A 19,025-nucleotide genomic window follows, 5' to 3' on the forward strand; every position below is an offset into this window, starting at 1 on the left:
TGAGGGGTGCGGGCTCTAGGAGGGAGTTGGGTGCAGGAGGGGGCTCCGGGCTGAGGGGTGCGGGCTCTGGGAGGGAGTTGGGTGCAGGAGGGGGCTCTGGGCTGAGGGCTCTGGGAGGGAGTTGGGTGCAGGAGGGGGCTCCGGGCTGAGGGGCGCGGGCTCTGGGAGGGAGCTGGGTGCAGGAGGGGGCTCCGGGCTGAGGGGCGCGGGCTCTGGGAGGGAGCTGGGTGCAGGAGGGGGCTCCGGGCTGAGGGGTGCGGGCTCTGGGAGGGAGTTGGGTGCAGGAGGCGGCTCCGGGCTGAGGGGTGCGGGCTCTGGGAGGGAGTTGGGTGCAGGAGGGGGCTCCGGGCTGAGGGGTGCGGGCTCTGGGAGGGAGCTGGGTGCAGGAGGGGGCTGAGGGGTGCGGGCTCTAGGAGGGAGTTGGGTGCAGGAGGGGGCTCCGGGCTGAGGGGTGCGGGCTCTGGGAGGGAGTTGGGTGCAGGAGGGGGCTCTGGGCTGAGGGCTCTGGGAGGGAGTTGGGTGCAGGAGGGGGCTCCGGGCTGAGGGCTCTGGGAGGGAGTTGGGTGCAGGAGGGGGCTCCGGGCTGAGGGGTGCGGGCTCTGGGAGGGAGCTGGGTGCAGGAGGGGGCTCCGGGCTGAGGGGTGCGGGGTCTAGGAAGGAGTTGGGTGCAGGAGGGGGCTCCGGGCTGAGGGGTGCGGGCTCTAGGAGGGAGTTGGGTGCAGGGGGGGGCTCCGGGCTGAGGGGCGCGGGCTCTGGGAGGGAGTTGGGTGCAGGAGGGGACTCCGGGCTGAGGGGCGCGGGCTCTGGGAGGGAGTTGGGTGCAGGAGGGGGCTCCGGGCTGAGGGGCGCGGGCTCTGGGAGGGAGCTGGGTGCAGGAGGGGGCTCCGGGCTGAGGGGCGCGGGCTCTGGGAGGGAGCTGGGTGCAGGAGGGGGCTCCGGGCTGAGGGGTGCGGGTTCTGGGAGGGAGTTGGGTGCAGGAGGCGGCTCCGGGCTGAGGGGTGCGGGCTCTGGGAGGGAGTTGGGTGCAGGAGGGGGCTCCGGGCTGAGGGGTGCGGGCTCTGGGAGGGAGCTGGGTGCAGGAGGGGGCTGAGGGGTGCGGGCTCTAGGAGGGAGTTGGTTGCAGGAGGGGGCTCCGGGCTGAGGGGTGCGGGCTCTGGGAGGGAGTTGGGTGCAGGAGGGGGCTCCGGGCTGAGGGGCGCGGGCTCTGGGACGGAGCTGGGTGTAGGAGGGGGCTCCAGGCTGAGGGCTCTCGGAGGGAGTTGGGTGCAGGAGGGGGCTCCGGGCTGAGGGGCGCGGGCTCTGGGAGGGAGTTGGGTGGAGGAGGGGGCTGAGGGCTCTGGGAGGGAGCTGGGTGCAGGAGGGGGCTCCGGGCTGAGGGGTGCGGGCTCTGGGAGGGAGCTGGGTGCAGGAGGGGGCTCCGGGCTGAGGGCTCTGGGAGGGAGCTGGGTGCAGGAGGGGGCTCCGGGCTGAGGGGCGCGGGCTCTGGGAGGGAGCTGGGTGCAGGAGGGGGCTCCGGGCTGAGGGGTGCGGGCTCTGGGAGGGAGCTGGGTGCAGGAGGGGAGTCTGACCGGGATTAGGGGGTTGGGGTGTGGGGTGCAGGCGCTTACCACAGGCAGCTCCCAGCCAGCGGTGCAGCAGGGCTCAGGCAGGCAGCCTGCCATAGCCCCACGCCACTCCCAGAAGTGGCGGGCTGCTGGCACGTCTCTGCACATCCCTGGGGGGAGGGGGACAGCATGTCTCCATGCGCGGCCCGCGCCTGCAAGTTCAGCCCCCGCAGCTCCCATTGGCCGGGAACTGGCCAATGGGAGCTGCGGGGACGGTGCTGCGGGTGGAGGCAGTGCGCGGAGCCTCCTCCCGCCCCCGTGCCAGGGGCCACAGGGATGTGCCAGCAGCCGGCTCCTTCCGGGAGCAGCGTGGGGCTATGGCAGGCTGCCTTCCTGAGCCCTGCTGTGCTGCTGGACTTTTAGTGGCCTGGAGATTGCAATTGACTGGCAGAAGCTCCAGGATGGACCAGTCGATCACGATCGACGGGTTGGTGACCACTGCATTGTGTATAGTTATGGATTTTTGTGGGGGGCCCTTAGCCCGAGGCCCTGGGCTACAGCCCCTAAAGCCCCTGCGTTAGTCTGGCCCTGGCCACGGAGGATGTGAAGCTGTTGCAACCCGTAGCTGCAGAGCCTGATTCTTTAGCTCAGGCTGTAGAGAGTTGTGCTTTTAACTGGGGAGGGCCCCAGTTCAACCCTGGTGTCAGCCCAGATGTTGGCGGCCGCTCATGCGCCGTGATGCCATTAGGAGCGGATTCACGAGCCCCACTGACACATGGTCGAGGGAAGTGGGGCAGGCAGCAGCATCACAGATAGTTACCGATGCCACGCACCGGGGTTGTAGCTGGACTGGGCCTGACGCAGGCAGGGCGTTCACTCACACATGCTTTGTTTTGCCTTTCCATTCAGGTTCCCCAATCGCCACCATGTTCTTAGCCCCAGGAGTGACTCCCTGGAAAACAACGCTACCCGGAGTGCACAACGGTGCCAACAACCCTGGGATCCGAGTCTTTGACTATGACCGAGGCACCCTGCAAGTGAAGGTGGGAGGTGCCCCCACACTGCATGGTCTGTCCCCTTGGGGTGTGACTGCAACAGCCCAGGGGCTACTCACCCAATACCTCCACTTTGCTCTAATAAATCAGACCCAGAGGTAATCTAAGGCCAAAGGGAGAGAGGCAGGGGCAAAATATTCCAGTGTCACAATGCACGTGAAGGTTTGATTCAGTAGGACAATGGCAGTAAGTTCCAGGGAGCTTGGGAGGGTGATGTGGGTGTAGCGAGCTGCTGGGATCAGAGCCCTCCAGGGCAGTGCAGGATTGCTCCTCCCAGTTTATTCTGCAGGCCTTTACCCAGTCTGGTTTTAAATATCCCTAGCAATGGGGCTTCCAGCACTTCCATTTGGGGAATAAAATCACAGCTGACTGGAGCTCACATGCAAGACTCTAGCTCCCATACAGAATATGGTTTAGGTCTGGTCTACACTGTGAATGGGACCCGTACTGTAACCGGATCAGGGAATAGCTGTGTTGTAGGGGGGGCCCCTGACTCAGTTATCTGTGCTACCTAGAAAGGTGAAAATGTGCTTGTGCCCTTCTTTGCTTCTTTACAGTGAATAAGGAAGGCCCGACAGTATCAAACTCTTCTGTTTGGTCCATTAGAAATGCAACGTTTATTTGTCCTGGAAGATTCTCTGGAAGCCTGGAGAACTAGTCAAGGAGAGATCTCGGGAGCCCAGAGAGTGAATGCTGGGAGACAGAGCAGCAGGGGTTTTAACCAGACTATTTAAAGCTCTGCTTTTGCCTTGATTTTGTTAACACCCGGTAACTTTGCTGAGCAAGGAACAGTTTGGCGAAAGGCAGCCTTTAGTAAAGATTCAGTCCCCCATCTCCTCCAGGAAGGGCTCATGCTTACAGTAACCCTGCACCCTCCCCCACGCCCCCCTGCAAAGCGCCACAAGCCTGATATTTCTGTGGTAAAAACAAACACCCCAAGCGCCCTGCCAGCCCTTCTCCATCCAGCATAAAGACGCAAAGTGGGGCACAAATCCAGTTGGTCAAACTCTTTTAAAGCTGACCCTTGCAGGATACTCAGGTTTGAGATACCTTTAACCTGGGCCCCATTAACAGCCCTTTGCACATGGCCTGTTACTTGATGGGATAAAGCCCCCAGCATGATGGCCGGGCCCCCAAGCAGAGCTAACATCCAGCCAGAACTGTCCTGCTGGAATTGGCCAGAGCTTGCCAGACGCCTGCTCACCGCTCCCCAGGCGGCTGGTGTCTCTTCCACGCTGGGTTTGGCGTGGGCGGAAGCGCCCCACACCAGCAGCAGTGACGGGGAGGCTGCTGAAGCCCAGCCCCATCGCAGCCCTGGCCGAATTGGTCGCTCCCAGTGTTGTTTCTGTGCTCGGTTGCCCCAACACTCCTCTTGGTCTCCTCTTTCTCGCTGCAGGAGGTAGTGACTTATTATTTAAACCTAACTCATGCTAACCTGGTGGCCCCAAGATGGGAGAGAGAGTACCGGCTGACTGAAGCCTTCCAGGTCCCTGACGGGTCAGCACGTTCCATGCACATGGTCCTGGAGAAGATATCGAAGGACAAGAACTACTTACAACAGTACTACCAGTTTAACTCAGTCAAGTATGACCTCACAGAGTGTGACGAAAGCTGCCAGACTGATCATGTCTGTGCTATCAGGGAAGTTGATTTTCTAAAATACGATGAATGCATTAAAGCCAGGAGCTTCACAGCTGTATCCTCTCTGCCAGCAAAACCCCTTTTATTCCTCTGCTCACTGCTGGGCCTCCTCCGCTTCCAGGGGCACCTCTGGTGACTCTGCCTAGGTGGAGCCCCAGCTCTGTGCAAACAGAGAATGCAGCACATACATCAACATCAGCAAATGCCTCAGGGGTTGGAATTTACTCCAGAAGAGGATGAAATCTGTTTTTATTCCAGGGGTTTTATGACATGACTTTGACCCCTTCTAATAAAGATTGTTGGGTTTGGAAGGGATGGTGTCCTGCCTGGTGCTTTCTAAGCAGGAATGTGGGCGAGGAAATTGCTGTTCACCCCACGAGTCCCATAATCTTTAACTCGACCTGCTAACAGGTGTGGAACTACACCCTGCCTCGTCACTAGGATTGTAGCCCAAGTGCAGAAATTTGAATTAGGAACATAATTCAACTTTTTCCACTAAGAGGGTGGTGAAACACTGGAATGCGTTACCTAGGGAGGTGGTAGAATCTCCTTCCTTAGAGGTTTTTAAGGTCAGGCTTGACAAAGCCCTGGCTGGGATGATTTAACTGGGAATTGGTCCTGCTTCAAGCAGGGGGTTGGACTAGATGACCTCCTGGGGTCCCTTCCAACCCTGATATTCTATGATTCTAGGGGAGGAGCCGTGACTATGGTGTGGTGGGTTACCCCCCCTTCAGGGTGTAACCTGATGTACTGGGGTACCACTGAGCCCCCCCGCTCCACCAGCCTGGGCTCCCTCATTCTGTCCTGATGAGCCAGGCCCTCAAGCCTCCTCCAGCGCACACACACAGGTAGGGACACACCCAGCGGCAGGAAGACACAGACACTGAGATCAGCTCTGATGGGAAGACTCAGCTCAGGAATTGCCCAGCAATCAAGTGCACACCCCCCTCCGGAGTCTAAACCCAAAACTGTATTGTCTTGTGCTGCACAGAGAACTGTACAGCGTAAGATCATGAAATCTGCTCCCTCTGGCAATGTGGCGGAAGATATGCACAGCTTTTTGCCCCCCAGTTATGAATTCCACAAATTCAGTGACTTTCTTACGGAGTTCTGGGCTAGAAGCCCCGGACTCCCCTCTTCCAGTCCCCCCCAAGCAGATGGTCACGCTTCCAAAGCCCCATCCTCGGATACCCCCATTGCCCCTCCTCCTTGTCTTTGTCTCGCTTCCCAGGCAAAGAGTCATCTGGTCATCACCTGGTTGCAGCCCCCTCCTGGGTCTCAGGTTACAAAGGGCAGGGGGGGGGGGGGGGACTCCAGAGGGTCTCAGCCGAAGTCACACACCTCTGTTCCCACCACCGAGGCCCGATGCGTCACACAGGAAAACTGGGGCATGCACAGTACTCATCCAAACCAGTAAGACTCACATAGACGCAGGTACACCAGAACAAGGGAAATTCCCAACTTCCTCACACCTTATTTCCAGTCTCTCTAGCTTCAACGTCCAGCCCTTGGACTGGGTTAAGCTTCCTCTGCTAGACCGAAGAGCCTCGGGAGACAGTCCGGTGGGGTTCAGGGGAGCACCCAGCCCGGGGAGGGGTTGTCACCACTTGGGCTCGAGGACCCAGCCGGGGCCACTCGCCCCGGCCGACGAGCGGGGCCGACTGCCTGTGCGGTTCGGCCGCGCTGCTCCGGCGGCTCTGAGCCCAGCTGTGCGGCTAGGGCCCCGCGCCGGCCTCCGTCAGCCTGGGTTACGCTCAGCACGGCGACCCCAACGCCCCCCAGGCCCCACCTTCCCCCAGAGCCGCGGCCCGCACGGGCCAGGCCTCAGCGGGACCCTGGAGCCAAATAATGTGGGGGGCGGGGCCTGTCGGGGGGCGGAGCCCTGGGGGCGGGGCTCGGGGGCCTGGGGGGGTGTTGGAGGTCCGGGGGGCGGGGCCTGTCGGGGGGCTGGGCTGGGGGGGGGTCCCGGGGGGGCCCCGGGGCCAGGCTGCGGGGTGGGGGGGGCAGAGCCTTCCCGACCCGGCCTCCGGCCTCCGGCCTCCCAGCGAGGCCGCTTCCCGCGCGCTGGGGGCCGCGGGCCGAGCCGCCGCCTCTGCCCCGCCCCCGGCCGGGAGCGTCTCTCGGGCGGCGCCGCGGGGCCGGGAGCGGTCGGAGCGAGGGGGCAGCCGGAGCCGGGGGAGCCGGGGGAGGGGTCCTCAGGGGCCGGGGGGGAGCCTGGCGTGGGGGAAGGTTTCAAGGGGCGGGGGTGAGCCCGGGGGGGGAGAGTTTCAAGGGGCAGTCCCGGGGGGGAGGAGGGGTCCCCAGGGGCCGGGGGGGAGCCCGGGGGGGGAGGGTTTCAAGGGGCAGGGGGGAGCCCGGGGGGAGGAGGGGGTCCCCAGGGGCCGGGGGGCAGCCCGGGGGGAGGAGGGGTCCCCAGGGGCCGGGGGGCAGCCCGGGGGGAGGAGGGGTCCCCAGGGGCCGGGGGGGAGGGGTCCCCAGGGGCCGGGGGGGAGCCCGGGGGGAGGAGGGGTCCCCAGGGGCCGGGGAGGAGGGGTCCCCAGGGGCCGGGGGGGAGCCCGGGGGGAGGAGGGGTCCCCAGGGGCAGGGGGGAGCCCGGGGGGGGAGGGGTCCCCAGGGGCAGGGGGGAGCCCGGGGGGGGAGGGGTCCTCAGGGGCAGGGGGGAGCCCGGGGGGGGAGGGGTCCCCAGGGGCAGGGGGGAGCCCGGGGGGGGAGGGGTCCTCAGGGGCAGGGGGGGAGCCCGGGGGGGGAGGGGTCCCCAGGGGCAGGGGGGAGCCCGGGGGGGGGGATTAGCCAGGGCAGGGAGGGTCCCGGGAGGGTTTGGTGGGAGCCGGCCCCTCCGGCACGGGGCACAGCGGGCAGAGAGCAGGGCTGTGCAGGGCGAGCAGGGCGGCGACATCTGTGGCCCCTTTGTGCCATGGCAGGGTCAGGCCATGGCTCTGGTGGCCCCCCGCCCCATCCCCTCGGTACCGGTACCTGGACCTGCTCTTCGCCCTGCTGGGCACTGCTGCCTTCTTGGTAGACCTGGTCGCTGATCTGTGGGTGGCCGCCAGCTACATGCAGGCTGGGCACTGTCTCTGGGGGGGGGCTGGTGCTGGCGCTGCTGGGCCTCTCCTCCCTGGCCATGCAGTGCTTCAGCTGGGCCTGGTACCGGACGGACAACGTCGAACTGGAACTTCCCAGTGGCCGCTGCCTGGCTGCGCTGCACCTCCTCCAGCTGGGCTATCTCTACAGGTAAGGAGGCTGCCCAGTAACTCCCCCTCTGCTGAGATCTTGCAGCCCAGGGCCACCTGTCCTCACCCTGACCTCAGCTGGAGAGGGGTCCAGGAGGTCCCTGCAGGCCCTGCGGCCTGAGCGTTATAATTTACAAATAAAAACTACACTACACTGCAGTCAGTAACCGAAGGGTTAAAATATCACAGAGTGGCTGTAATTATCCCCCTACCAGCTGTTACAAACCCAGGAAATTCAGGGTTAAGGTTCAACTGGAATCCAAAGAGCAGGGGTCTGGAAGTGCGCAGTCAAGGCCCCTGTATTCGTGCCGGGAACAGTGAGGCCCCTCAGTCATTCTTAGTGCACGGTCGGGTTGTGCTCCCGGGTCCCAGATGAAGCTGATTTTGAAAGACAATGTAATTTTTTTCATTTCCCCTCCTTGGTGCCCCTCCATTATACAAACAGTAACTTGCTGGCCAGGGACTCATTTGGTGGGCGGCAGGGCTTGGCTGGGGTGGGGCAGCTGCAGTAGGTGACCGCATGAGGAAACGTCAGAACTGTGCAACTCCCTGGTGCTAACGCATACGAAACAGTGCGTGGTTTTGTCTTTGTTCCAGCGTGCACAAGGAGGCCAGGTCTGCAGTAAGGCTTGGTCTACGCTGCCAACTTATACTGGTATAACGACGTCCCTCAGGGTATGGCTCTCCCGCGCCCGAGAGCGACCTCGCCCTCAGTGTGGCTAGTGCTTTCGAGGGAAGAGCCTCTCCTCTTGCCATAGTCACCGGCTCTGGGACAGGGGGCATTCCTGTGCCAGTGGGGAAAGCTCGCCTCGGTGTCTTCACCCTGCGCTGTTGCAGCACTTAGGTGTAGACAGGCCCATATGCTTCTGCTGGCGTAGCAGCGTCCGTCAGAGGTGGATTTGTTTGCAGCGTTGCTGTCCCGGCAAATCCCCGAGTAGAGACATGGCTGGAAGCGCGTCAGCCAGCATGGGTGACTTCGCTTGTGCAACGGGTCTCAGCAGAAGCTCTACCTCCAGGAGGGGGGTTTGCCCGTCCAGCAGCACCGGTGCAGTTGTATTAGCAAACCTTTTCTGCTGTTACGAGTGTGAGACACGCTCAGCTGCCTCAGGCCTCGCCCGCGCGGCCTCCGGTCTGGGGGCTGGCTGCACGGCACAGTCCAGCGGCAAGCACGGAGAGCCATGGGTCAGCTAACCTGGTTGTTGACGCTCTGCTGTTTTCTGGTGCAGAGGAGACCTAAGCTACTGCAGCTGCCTTGTCAGTTCCAGCCATTTCCCCTAAAACGTCCCACCTTTTCCACCTGGGTTTTCCCTGCTGGGAGTAGTAGCACCAGGAAGGCTAGTGTAGACAGGACTCAGAGGCCACCATCCCGTTGCCTAGACCTGCTTAGGTGTTCTGCTGGCAGCCCCCACGCACGCGTTGAGAAAAGGCTGATGCAGACAGCCTCAGTGCTGCGCCGGGCTCACGGGGGCCTGTCCCTCTCCAGCACCGCCTCTGGAAGTGCCCCATGTTCTTCTCGGGGTGGAGGGTTTCATTCATCTCTGCCCAGGGCACAGAAACAAACTGCTGAAGCTCCCAGGGTTTCCTGCACACTGGGGCTGTGTTTCAGGCTGCCACTGGAAGGTTCAGTATCTTGTGTGTAAAAAGCAATGTCATTTCCTGCATTTGAACCTATGGTTGTTAAAACTGGGCAGACTGTTTGCTGTTCACCACTTGAGCTGATTGCCCGGGGTTGTGCTTTGTTCAGCTCGGACAAGGAAAGTAAGTCACTTTCTCTCTTTGGTTCTGGTCTGCTTCTAGTGGATTTCAGGTCAGTCTGTGGAGTGCTCCGTGCTGCAGTGTTTGGGTTGCAAATACTGCAGGGGAATGTTAAACTCAAACCAAAAGTCATTTTTACTGGAACTGGGGAAAAATGACCCCCTGGATTTCTTTTTTTTTGATGGTGGATTATTAATACAGCCTAAACTTTGGGCGTAAAGTGACTTGACAGGTGAGTGGGAGATCTCAGCCTGTCAAACACAGCCCAAAGCGCCCAAATGAGTGACACTCTGAAGTTATTCATGCAGGAAATGTAACCTGATTTGGGACCCTGGTGTCAGCATACGCTCTGCATCATCCATATGATGAATGCTGACTGGTGACATAGATAGGTGTCCGTGAGAGAAGTCAGGGCAAGGCAGGTACTAGGGATTCACATGAGATCTCCCTTGATGTGAAGGGCATGAATGAGTGTCCCATTCACTTTGACCCGCACGGATTTAGAGCTGTCTTGAGGGCAGGCTGGCTCTGGAATCCCACGGACAGCCAGAGCTGTATTTGTGGCATAGAGGTGCTGCCCTGGTGTAGAGCAGCCTCTCATGGCAGGGCCGTGATGTCTGCGCAGATGTCTCCGTGTGCTGAGAGCGGGCTGGCGAGCATGCAGGGTGGAGACTGCACAGGAGCGAGACTACGCTGTCTTCCTGTCCCACGACATCAGCATGCTGCGCCTCTTTGAGACCTTCCTGGAGGGCACCCCCCAGCTCACGCTTGTGCTCTCCATCGTTCTGCATACAAACAAGTTGGAGCCTTTCCAGGGTGAGTGGCACAGCTCCTGGGCGTGGTGGGGGCAGGGCACGGCACGGCACGGGGTATTCCTTATCACAGAGCCACCTGGTGAGGAGTGGGTGAGTGAGATAAGGGAACGATCCCCTGAGCTGCTTCAGCTCCAGCCTCTAAGGGATATGAGAGCTGGGCCTCGTTCTGGAGCCCGTCGGTCAGACTGGGGAGGTGCTGGTTCTCCCTGGTTGACCCCTCCTGCCCACAGTGTCTTGTGGTCCCAGCCCTGGGGGATTTCTCGCTAGCACATTAGCTCAGAGCTGGGGTTGGGCGTTGTGCAGTGCAGGGCTCCAGTTAGAGCTGCCCAGTGTAGCGGGGAGATGAATCCCTAGAGGCTCGGTGCCGTCTGAGTGCACTGGCTCTGCGCCCAGGACACCCTCTGGCCAGACTCTGCAGGGTTGGGATGCGGTATGCTGCAAGGAAGGGGGTTCCGGCTGCTGGGAGACCGGACCGTTGCCTAGTCGCAAGTGTTTCCCCTTTGTGCTGATGTGCCCATCTCAGACGCTGCAAAGCAGCTTGCTGAGAAGAGGGGAGGGGTTGGGATTTTGGTGCCCATGGGGAGGGATCCTCTCTGGGAGGTGGCAGAACACTCTGAACAAGGGGGGGCAAAAGCAAGGCCCTGCATTGAGCCCAGAGCTTGCTTCAGCCGGGAAAGGGATGTGTTGGGACCACAGAGCTGTGTGCTTAGCCAGGTGCAGGCATGGCACTCCCTGCATCTGGGCACGGGTGGGCACCGGGGCAGTGCCCTCGGAGATCGATTGGCTCTCAGAGCTTCCCAGTGGGACACAAAACTGGGCCAACCCTGAGCCCCCCGCTCAGCTGAGGGCCAGATGCTATTCCATTGACTCCAGCGGGTCAGGATTACACACCCCCCCCCTTTAGTGCTTAGCTGCAGGGGGCGGCACAGACCAGGTTAATGGGAGGAGCTTGGTCCAGTCCCCCCCTCCAGGCTGGGCTGCCTCAGTCAGGAAGTAGCAGGGTGCCTCCGGCCTTAACCTCAGGCCCGGTCCTGTGGCTACACCCCACTCAGTCCTAAATGGCAATGGCTGAGTCACCTCCCAGCCCCACGGTGTCCCGCCTCCCCTGGCTGTTGGCATCCAGGCCAAGGAGGGCTTCCCCTGAGCCCTGCAGTTCTCCTCTGGTGCTGCCCCGTGGGGGTGGGGCACTCCCGTTCCAGGCATCTCACAGGGAGCAGGGCATGGAATAAGGGCTGGCCTGTGGCCAGGCACTTCCTAAGCATTTCTGGGGCTCCCTGAAGCAGGAAGTGGCATGTTTCAGCGCAGGCCTATGGGGTGAGTGAGCGAGGGAGGTGTGCAAGGGAACGTGAGAGCAGCTGTGACACAGAGCCCTCTGGCTGGGGGGCCCTTGAGAGCCGTGGGCTTTGTTCGTTGATCCAGGGTCTGGTTGCAGTGATGCCTCGTTGGGGTGAAGCCGGCACCTCTTCATGCCGGTCACTGGTGCCCAGGGCCTGAGCTGTTGCCTGATGCACCATGCAGCTGCCCCCACTGCCTGTGGTCCCCGGTGATCCTTTCTCCCGCTGTTGTCATAGGGCTCGGGATTTTCACTGCCTCCCTATGCGTGGCGTGGTCGCTGCTGGATTATCACCAGTCCCTCCGCTGCTTCCTCTTGGACAAGCATGAGCTGGGCCCGCTCTCCTCCACCATCTACTTCCTGTGGAACTTCCTCCTCATCTGCCCCCGCGTCCTGGCAGTCGCGCTCTTCGCCACGCTCTTCCCGTGCTACGTCGGCCTGCACTTCCTGGGCATCTGGGCTGCAATGCTCCTCTGGGTCTGGCTGCAGGGCACTGACTTCATGGAGTGCCCCAGGTGGGAGTGGTTCTACAGGGCCACGGTGGCCGTGATTCTATATTTCTGCTGGTTCAACGTGTCCAAGGGGCAGACGCGGCAGCGCAGCACGATCTATCATGGCTTCATCCTGGTGGACAGCGTGCTCCTCGCTGGCTCCTGGCTCTGGCACAATGCCCCTCTGCATGAGCGCTCTTTTCTGCTCCCTGTGCTTCTCGCTGCCCTGGTCTGCTTCGTGCTCGGGCTGCTGCTGAGAATCGCCTACTACAAATGGTTCCACCCCACGCTGCAGGTCCAGTGCCAGGCAAGCTATGATGAAGTAGACACTGCAGAAGGACTAGCCGGTTTCCGAGCTGGCCCAGTGCCGGCCCCTGTGAACAGACGGATGTACCAGCTGTCCCAGAACCACTTCTTGGTCTCTTTGCAGGCCGGGTGAAACTGGGGGAATGGGGACCTGGACAACGTGCCTCTCTGAGCGCAGCTGTCCCTGCTCCAGGCAGAGGGATTTACACCTCAGGGATCTGTGCTGCGGGATCCCAGGCCGGACCTGGCTCCAGCCATCTCGGTGCCTGCAGTGTGTTCCCAGGGACTGGGCACCACACCTCTGGAATGGGCAGCTGTCGCAGGGAGAGGAGATTGGAGCGAGCTAGGCGGGCTGAGGGCACTGGCATGTAGGGCCCAACAGCTGGCATCCAGCACGGGCAGCTGTGAAGCCTGTTCTGGTCTGGCACTCTTCTAATGGGATAGGCACTGCAGCGAGTGTCATGGGAGAACCCACTGTAAGAGTGCTGGACGCATTAACCCTTTATCGTTGGGCCCCTGGCCCAGGATCCGCTCTATTACAGGAACTTCCCACTTGTTCCTGCTGGTTGCTGTGGCCTCCCGGCTTCTGCTCTGCACATTGCCCTGTTCAGCCCCATCCCCATTTCCCTGCCAGGCTCTCCACTGCTCTGTTTCAACAGAGTTCAATGGGAAACCGTGTGCTCTGTTCTTGGCAGGACCTGCCAGGTTTTCCATTTGTCTGGAATTTCTCTGCACCTGTGTTTTGTTGCTAATTTCAAAGCTTCCCTGTAGTAGTGGGTGACCGACGGCACCACACTGGGCGAGGCTTGGAGCCTCTAGGGATGACTTGGCCACTGCAGGGGGTGTTAGTTTGTTGACGTTTATAAAGGGAAGGGTATAAATATATGGTGTTATAATAATGTGCCTTCGACAGAGACCTAGTCTCTAGCTCCGCACTTTCAGGAGGGAACAGCAGCATGTTCCTGTTGGAGAGATGGGGGTAAGCATGTGAAGAATTCAGGGCGGTGGAGGGGAGGTGAATGGTGTGGAGGATTCAGGAGGGTGGGGGGGCAATGGTGTGGAGCGTTCGGGGGTGGGAGGGAACGGCGTGGAGCAGTGGTTTTCAAACGGCAGGTCGCGGCATGGAAGGCGCTGGGTCGCAGCGGCTCCAGTCAGCACCGCAGCCTGGGCCGTTAGAAGTCTGGTTGGCGGCGCTGCCCGGCTAAGGCAGGCTAGTCCCTGTCTGCTCTGACCCCGCGCTGCGCCCTGGAAGGGGCCAGCAGCAGGTCCTGCTCCGGGTGGGGTCGTCGGGCTCCGCACGCTGCCCCTGCCCTGAGCACCAGCTCCGCACTCCCACTGCCCCAGCCCAGAGCCCCCTCCTACACCCCGAGCCCCGCAGCCCTCTGCCCCGGCCCAGAGCCCCCTCCTACACCCCGAGCCCCGCAGCCCTCTGCCCTGGCCCAGAGCCCCCTCGCACACCCCGAGCCCCGCAGCCCTCTGCCCCGGCCCAGAGCCCCCTCCTACACCCCGAGCCCCACAGCCCTCTGCCCCAGCCCAGAGCCCCCTCCTACACCCCGCAGCCCTCTGCCCCGGCCCAGAGCCCCCTCGCACACCCCGAGCCCCGCAGCCCTCTGCCCCGGCCCGGAGCCCCCTCGCACACCCTGAGCCCCGCAGCCCTCTGCCCTGGCCCGGAGCCCCCTCGCACACCCCGAGCCCCGCAGCCCTCTGCCCCGGCCCGGAGCCCCCTCGCACACCCCGAGCCCCGCAGCCCTCTGCCCCGGCCCGGAGCCCCCTCGCACACCCCGAGCCCCGCAGCCCTCTGCCCCGGCCCGGAGCCCCCTCGCACACCCCGAGCCCCGCAGCCCTCTGCCCCGGCCCGGAGCCCCCTCGCACACCCCGAGCCCCGCAGCCCTCTGCCCCGGCCCGGAGCCCCCTCGCACACCCCGAGCTCCGCAGCCCTCTGCCCCGGCCCGGAGCCCCCTCGCACACCCCGAGCTCCGCAGCCCTCTGCCCCGGCCCGGAGCCCCCTCGCACACCCCGAGCCCCGCAGCCCTCTGCCCCGGCCCGGAGCCCCCTCGCACACCCCGAGCCCCGCAGCCCTCTGCCCCGGCCCGGAGCCCCCTCGCACACCCCGAGCCCCGCAGCCCTCTGCCCCGGCCCGGAGCCCCCTCGCACACCCCGAGCCCCGCAGCCCTCTGCCCCGGCCCGGAGCCCCCTCGCACACCCCGAGCCCCGCAGCCCTCTGCCCCGGCCCGGAGCCCCCTCGCACACCCCGAGCCCCGCAGCCCTCTGCCCCGGCCCGGAGCCCCCTCGCACACCCCGAGCCCCGCAGCCCTCTGCCCCGGCCCGGAGCCCCCTCGCACACCCCGAGCCCCGCAGCCCTCTGCCCCGGCCCGGAGCCCCCTCGCACACCCCGAGCCCCGCAGCCCTCTGCCCCGGCCCGGAGCCCCCTCGCACACCCCGAGCCCCGCAGCCCTCTGCCCCGGCCCGGAGCCCCCTCGCACACCCCGAGCCCCGCAGCCCTCTGCCCCGGCCCGGAGCCCCCTCGCACACCCCGAGCCCCGCAGCCCTCTGCCCCGGCCCGGAGCCCCCTCGCACACCCCGAGCTCCGCAGTCCTCTGCCCCGGCCCGGAGCCCCCTCGCACACCCCGAGCCCCGCAGTCCTCTGCCCCGGCCCGGAGCCCCCTCGCACACCCCGAGCCCCGCAGCCCTCTGCCCCGGCCCGGAGCCCCCTCGCACACCCCGAGCTCCGCAGTCCTCTGCCCCGGCCCGGAGCCCCCTCGCACACCCCGAGCTCCGCAGTCCTCTGCCCCGGCCCGGAGCCCCCTCCTACACCCTGAGCCCCGCAGCCCTCTCAGAGCCCTCTCCCACACCCTGAACTCCGCAGCCCTCTGCCGCAGCCCTCTGCCCCAGCTCTGCTGGGTCATGGGCAACAACAATTTCCTTCAGCTGGGTCTCCAGAAAAAAAGTTTGAGAACCACTGGTGTGGAGAATGGTGGGGTGGGGGGAGGGGAATGGCTTGGAGAATTCGGGGGATGGGGGGTGAATGCTCTGAGCTGAGTAAACCTTTTGCTCTTTTTCAAAACAAAGTTAAAATGTTGAAGTTTTTCCAGTGTTGGTTCTTTGTTGCAAAGATAATTGGTGTGTTCCTGCATGAATCCCAGCCCCGATCGTGGCCCCTTTCCCCCCCCAGCCCTCTGCCCTGGCCCTTTGCTCACCCTCTGCTCATCTTGGTGGGGTAGTGAGGAGTTGCTTTCCCAGCATTAGGAAATAGCTGCTGGAAGTCAAGAGCTTGGTGTGGGAGTTGTCACGCTTGTTTCCTGCAGGGACCCACACACTGGCTGTGGTTGGCCCTGGTGGGAGCGGGGCTGCTGATTGATTGCAGTTTCCAGTGTGGTGTAGCTAAGTTGCTTAGTTTCCAGTTTGTGGGAAGCATCTGAGCCTGGCCTCCTGCCATTTCTTGGCCTGGCTCTTGGGGCTTTAGGCACTTTCCAAGGTGCCCAGCTGGAGAGGTGTGTTTCCGTGTAACAGTCCTAAAGCTGCCCCAGCTGGGCAGGAGAGGGGCTGAGGTTTGTGGCGGGCGAGTATCAGCCCTGGCACTGGGTTTGGCTGGATGGCCAGCTCTGCAGGACCCTGGGCCTCAGTCCACCCCCTCCCTTCCCTCCAGCACCAGGGCAGGAGTCTGGGAGCATGCAGGCCTTGCCTAAGGTCAGGAGCTGCACTGGTTGATTCAGCTTCCAAGATGCTCCAAAATCCCATCACAACTGGCTGCTCTTGGCTTAGCATCAGTCACTCCCTTCCCACTGATGCTGGACTGCTGAGAGCCAGTTAGGTATTGCAGGGGTTAAAGGTGGCAGCTTCAGGAGGCCCAGGCCTGCCTGTGAGAGACAAGAACCCTCCAGCTGCACAGGAAGGGTGTATCCAAGCCTGGCAGGGCCAAGGGGCCCAGCTCTCGCTGACGGGCCCTTCCCATCTCTGTTTCCATGAGCGCCCAGTGTCCTTTAAGAGGGGATTGGGGATGGGCCATGTTCCAGTATTGGCCAGGGTTAGCAAGGCCCTGCAGACACCTCCTCCTGACCTCTCTGAATTTATTGTTAGAAGTTCTCAGCAGAAAGTGTCGGCACTGGGTGGAGTACCCAGCAGCTTGGTAAAGCCCAACTGCACAGGCCCTTGTGTAATTTTCAGAACAAAATAATGACCCCCCCCTCCCCCCCAGGCACCAATAAATCTGCTGCACGGCACCTTCCCATCGGGGCCACGCTGCTGTGTGACTGGAGCTGCTCTTAGTGTGCTCAGAGCCGAGCTGACAGCCGCCCTACGTGCTCTTCAAGCACAGTCTGTTAGACGAATGGCCACTAGGCCAGGCCTAGCGCAGGCCAACACAGGACTGGGCTGGGCCAGGCCACCACTGGGCTTCTTCTGTTTGTACAGCACCAATCGTGATAAAAAGGATTGGGCCCATAATGCTTTGTGCTCCCCAAGCACCCTGGAACACCAGCCAGAATCCAGTAGTGCAGACCCAGGGCTGGCCTGTAAATGCAGACTGGGATCAGGCCCTATGGAAACCTGGCTTCCACAGTGAGGCCATTCACAAGGGAAACGAGTTGCAGTTTCAGGGTGAGGGGACAGTTGTCCTTATCACATCTCACGGGCTGCCGGCTTTGTGTCAGGGCTGTTCTGCACTGAACTTCAGCTTGAAACATCCTTCCCATTGCGGATTTAACAGGCTGCGTAGAGCAGCTCCCAGCAGGATTTGATGCCTTAGAGACTTGGGCTCCTGAACAAGACAGGTGAGCAGGTCCCTGGGGCATGCATCAGCAAGCTGGGAGGGACCCCACATGTGGAGATGGCAGGGTCCCCCAGGGCCATTCCCACACAGCCCGCAGGGAAGGAGAATGCAGTCCCAGCAATTTAGGTGATGGGCCAGGAGCATCAGCGTGTGGGGCTCTGCCTGGCCTCAGCCCATTGGGGAGAGCCGACTGCTGGTGAGTCGGGAAGAGGAATGACAGCTCTGGACTCTGGGGAGGATGTAGGAGGTGGCTGAGTGAGGGAGGGAGTGGTAGGGGAGACCAGGACCTGTCCAGATGTAGTTTAAGGTAACTCCAGCAGAAGGCAGCAGGTGATTTCTCTGCGCCAGCTCTAAGAAAGATACAGCCAACAAACCACTGTTTAGTACCATCTCCCTTGGGCACCAGCCATTCAGTGGCCAGGGCCTCTGCCCTAAACAAGATGCTCCAGTCCTAGCCAGAGCCAAACTCTTTCTGCCCTCTAGCCCTTTCCTCCCAGCCAGGCCTGTGCTGGGGCCAGGGTGGCTCTAGTTCCTGACCCCCCCAGGAGCAGAGAGGATACGTTCTAGGATCTGACTGGGGCCCTGGCTCCTACACCCCTCATGCTCTGCCTAATGTCTCTGCTGTGGTCCCTGCATGTTCATCAAGGCCTTCCACATCCCTGGGATGGAACCTGGGGCAAGGCCCAGAGCTCAGGAACAGCAGCAGAGATGGGACCCTCTCGCTGCTGGAGGGCTTTCCAGCCAGCTGCGAAAGGTCAGCACCAGCTGAAACAATGGGGTGGGAGGGAGCTGGGGGCCAGGATGGTCGACTTATCAGTGCCACCTGCCCCTTATGCCCAAGCACTACAGGATAACCCTGAGCGCCCACCCCTAGTAGCCACCCATCTGGTGACACGGGGGACTGTTGGAAATCAGATCAAAAGCTTTCCCAACAGCCTCAACCCTATCCCCACCCCTGCCAATCTCACACCACCCCAAGAGGTGGGGCATAGAGCTGCGGGCCTACACATGAGATGTGCCTTGTGAGGCAAAGGGAGGGAACCCTTTCCCCCACATGGCCCATACGGGTGAAACATCCCCTCCACCTGGGGGGACTTTCCCCACCCACCCTGCATGGCCCATGGTATTTCCACACCATCCTTCAGGCCCACGTGTGGGAGAGGAGTGGAGGCGTTGCCCTGTTATTCACAGGAGAGATGGGGTGCTGCCTTTGGCTGTGGAGTAATTTGTTTCCTCACCTCCTGTGAGAATGGCTGAGAGTTGCTAAAGCCCTAGAAGGTGGGCAAGAGTCAGGCAGACACACAGAAGGGGTTTTTCCCCAGGCAGCGCTCAAGAGGGCTGGAGCATCTTGTGTCACTGCCAGGTAGCTGCAGCCCAAAGCACATGACTGGGAAAACATCATGAACTGACAGACTAGGCCCCCCCAGCTGGGGATGTGGCACCCTTTTCAGGGGGGTAACTGCACACTAGACTGGGACGAGTACTGCTCCCAGCTGGCCTGTGCAAAGCAGGGTGGATTGATTTAAGTTATTGATTTTAGTCAACTTCTCCATTTGTACTTCTGCACCTTCCTTTAGAAAATGACTGTCTCATTAAGTGAGATGAACATGTTGATTTACAACCACATAGAGCCTTGACACAAGATTTTGAACACTTTTGCTACCTCGGAGAGTTCACTACAACAATATACATTTATGTAAGCAATATACAGCTTAATATTTTCAGATTCTTAACTGTACATTTTTAGTAGATTAGAAAATGGTGAATGATATATTGCTATTTACTAGATAACTTTTTGCTCATTAGGATGGTAACTGGAATTTAAACAAACAAAACAATAAAATTTATTTTTATTAAACAAAGCTACCTTAAAAGTTATGTTTTGATAAGACATGTATGTAAAACACGTTTCACATTTATAACAATGATTTATCAGAGAGAGGGGATTAACTGTGGTCAGTGAATTAAACTGATTATTTCAGATGTTCTGATAATTAGTCTAAAACTTTGCCGCCTTTGGAATTTACATGGAAAGCAGGTCAAGTTATTTTCAATAAAGAAAGCATGTTATAAACAGGTGCAAGAGA

At 61.3% G+C, this 19,025-nt stretch overlaps 2 protein-coding genes across 3 annotated transcripts in view; both read left to right on the forward strand.

The window, feature by feature from the left end:
- SMPDL3B (sphingomyelin phosphodiesterase acid like 3B) overlaps positions 1 to 4,551 on the forward strand; it is a 37,622-nt gene extending 33,071 nt beyond the window's left edge. For both annotated transcript variants that reach the window (XM_073317493.1, XM_073317492.1), the window contains exons 7-8: positions 2,454 to 2,587; positions 3,996 to 4,551. In XM_073317493.1, coding sequence (XP_073173594.1) covers positions 2,454 to 2,587; positions 3,996 to 4,376 — 515 coding nt within the window. In that variant the 3' untranslated portion in view covers positions 4,377 to 4,551. The remainder of the gene's footprint in view (positions 1 to 2,453; positions 2,588 to 3,995) is intronic.
- A 2,603-nt stretch (positions 4,552 to 7,154) lies between these two features.
- On the forward strand, positions 7,155 to 17,692 carry XKR8 (XK related 8). Its single transcript, XM_073317494.1, is given in 5 exon segments — positions 7,155 to 7,191; positions 7,194 to 7,318; positions 7,320 to 7,471; positions 9,851 to 10,041; positions 11,612 to 17,692. Coding segments are annotated over 5 exon segments (1,236 nt in total). The 3' UTR covers positions 12,343 to 17,692.
- The last annotated feature ends 1,333 nt before the right edge of the window (positions 17,693 to 19,025 follow it).

Source organism: Lepidochelys kempii, chromosome 19 (assembly GCF_965140265.1).
Source record: "Lepidochelys kempii isolate rLepKem1 chromosome 19, rLepKem1.hap2, whole genome shotgun sequence".
Lineage (NCBI taxonomy): Eukaryota > Metazoa > Chordata > Testudines > Cheloniidae > Lepidochelys > Lepidochelys kempii.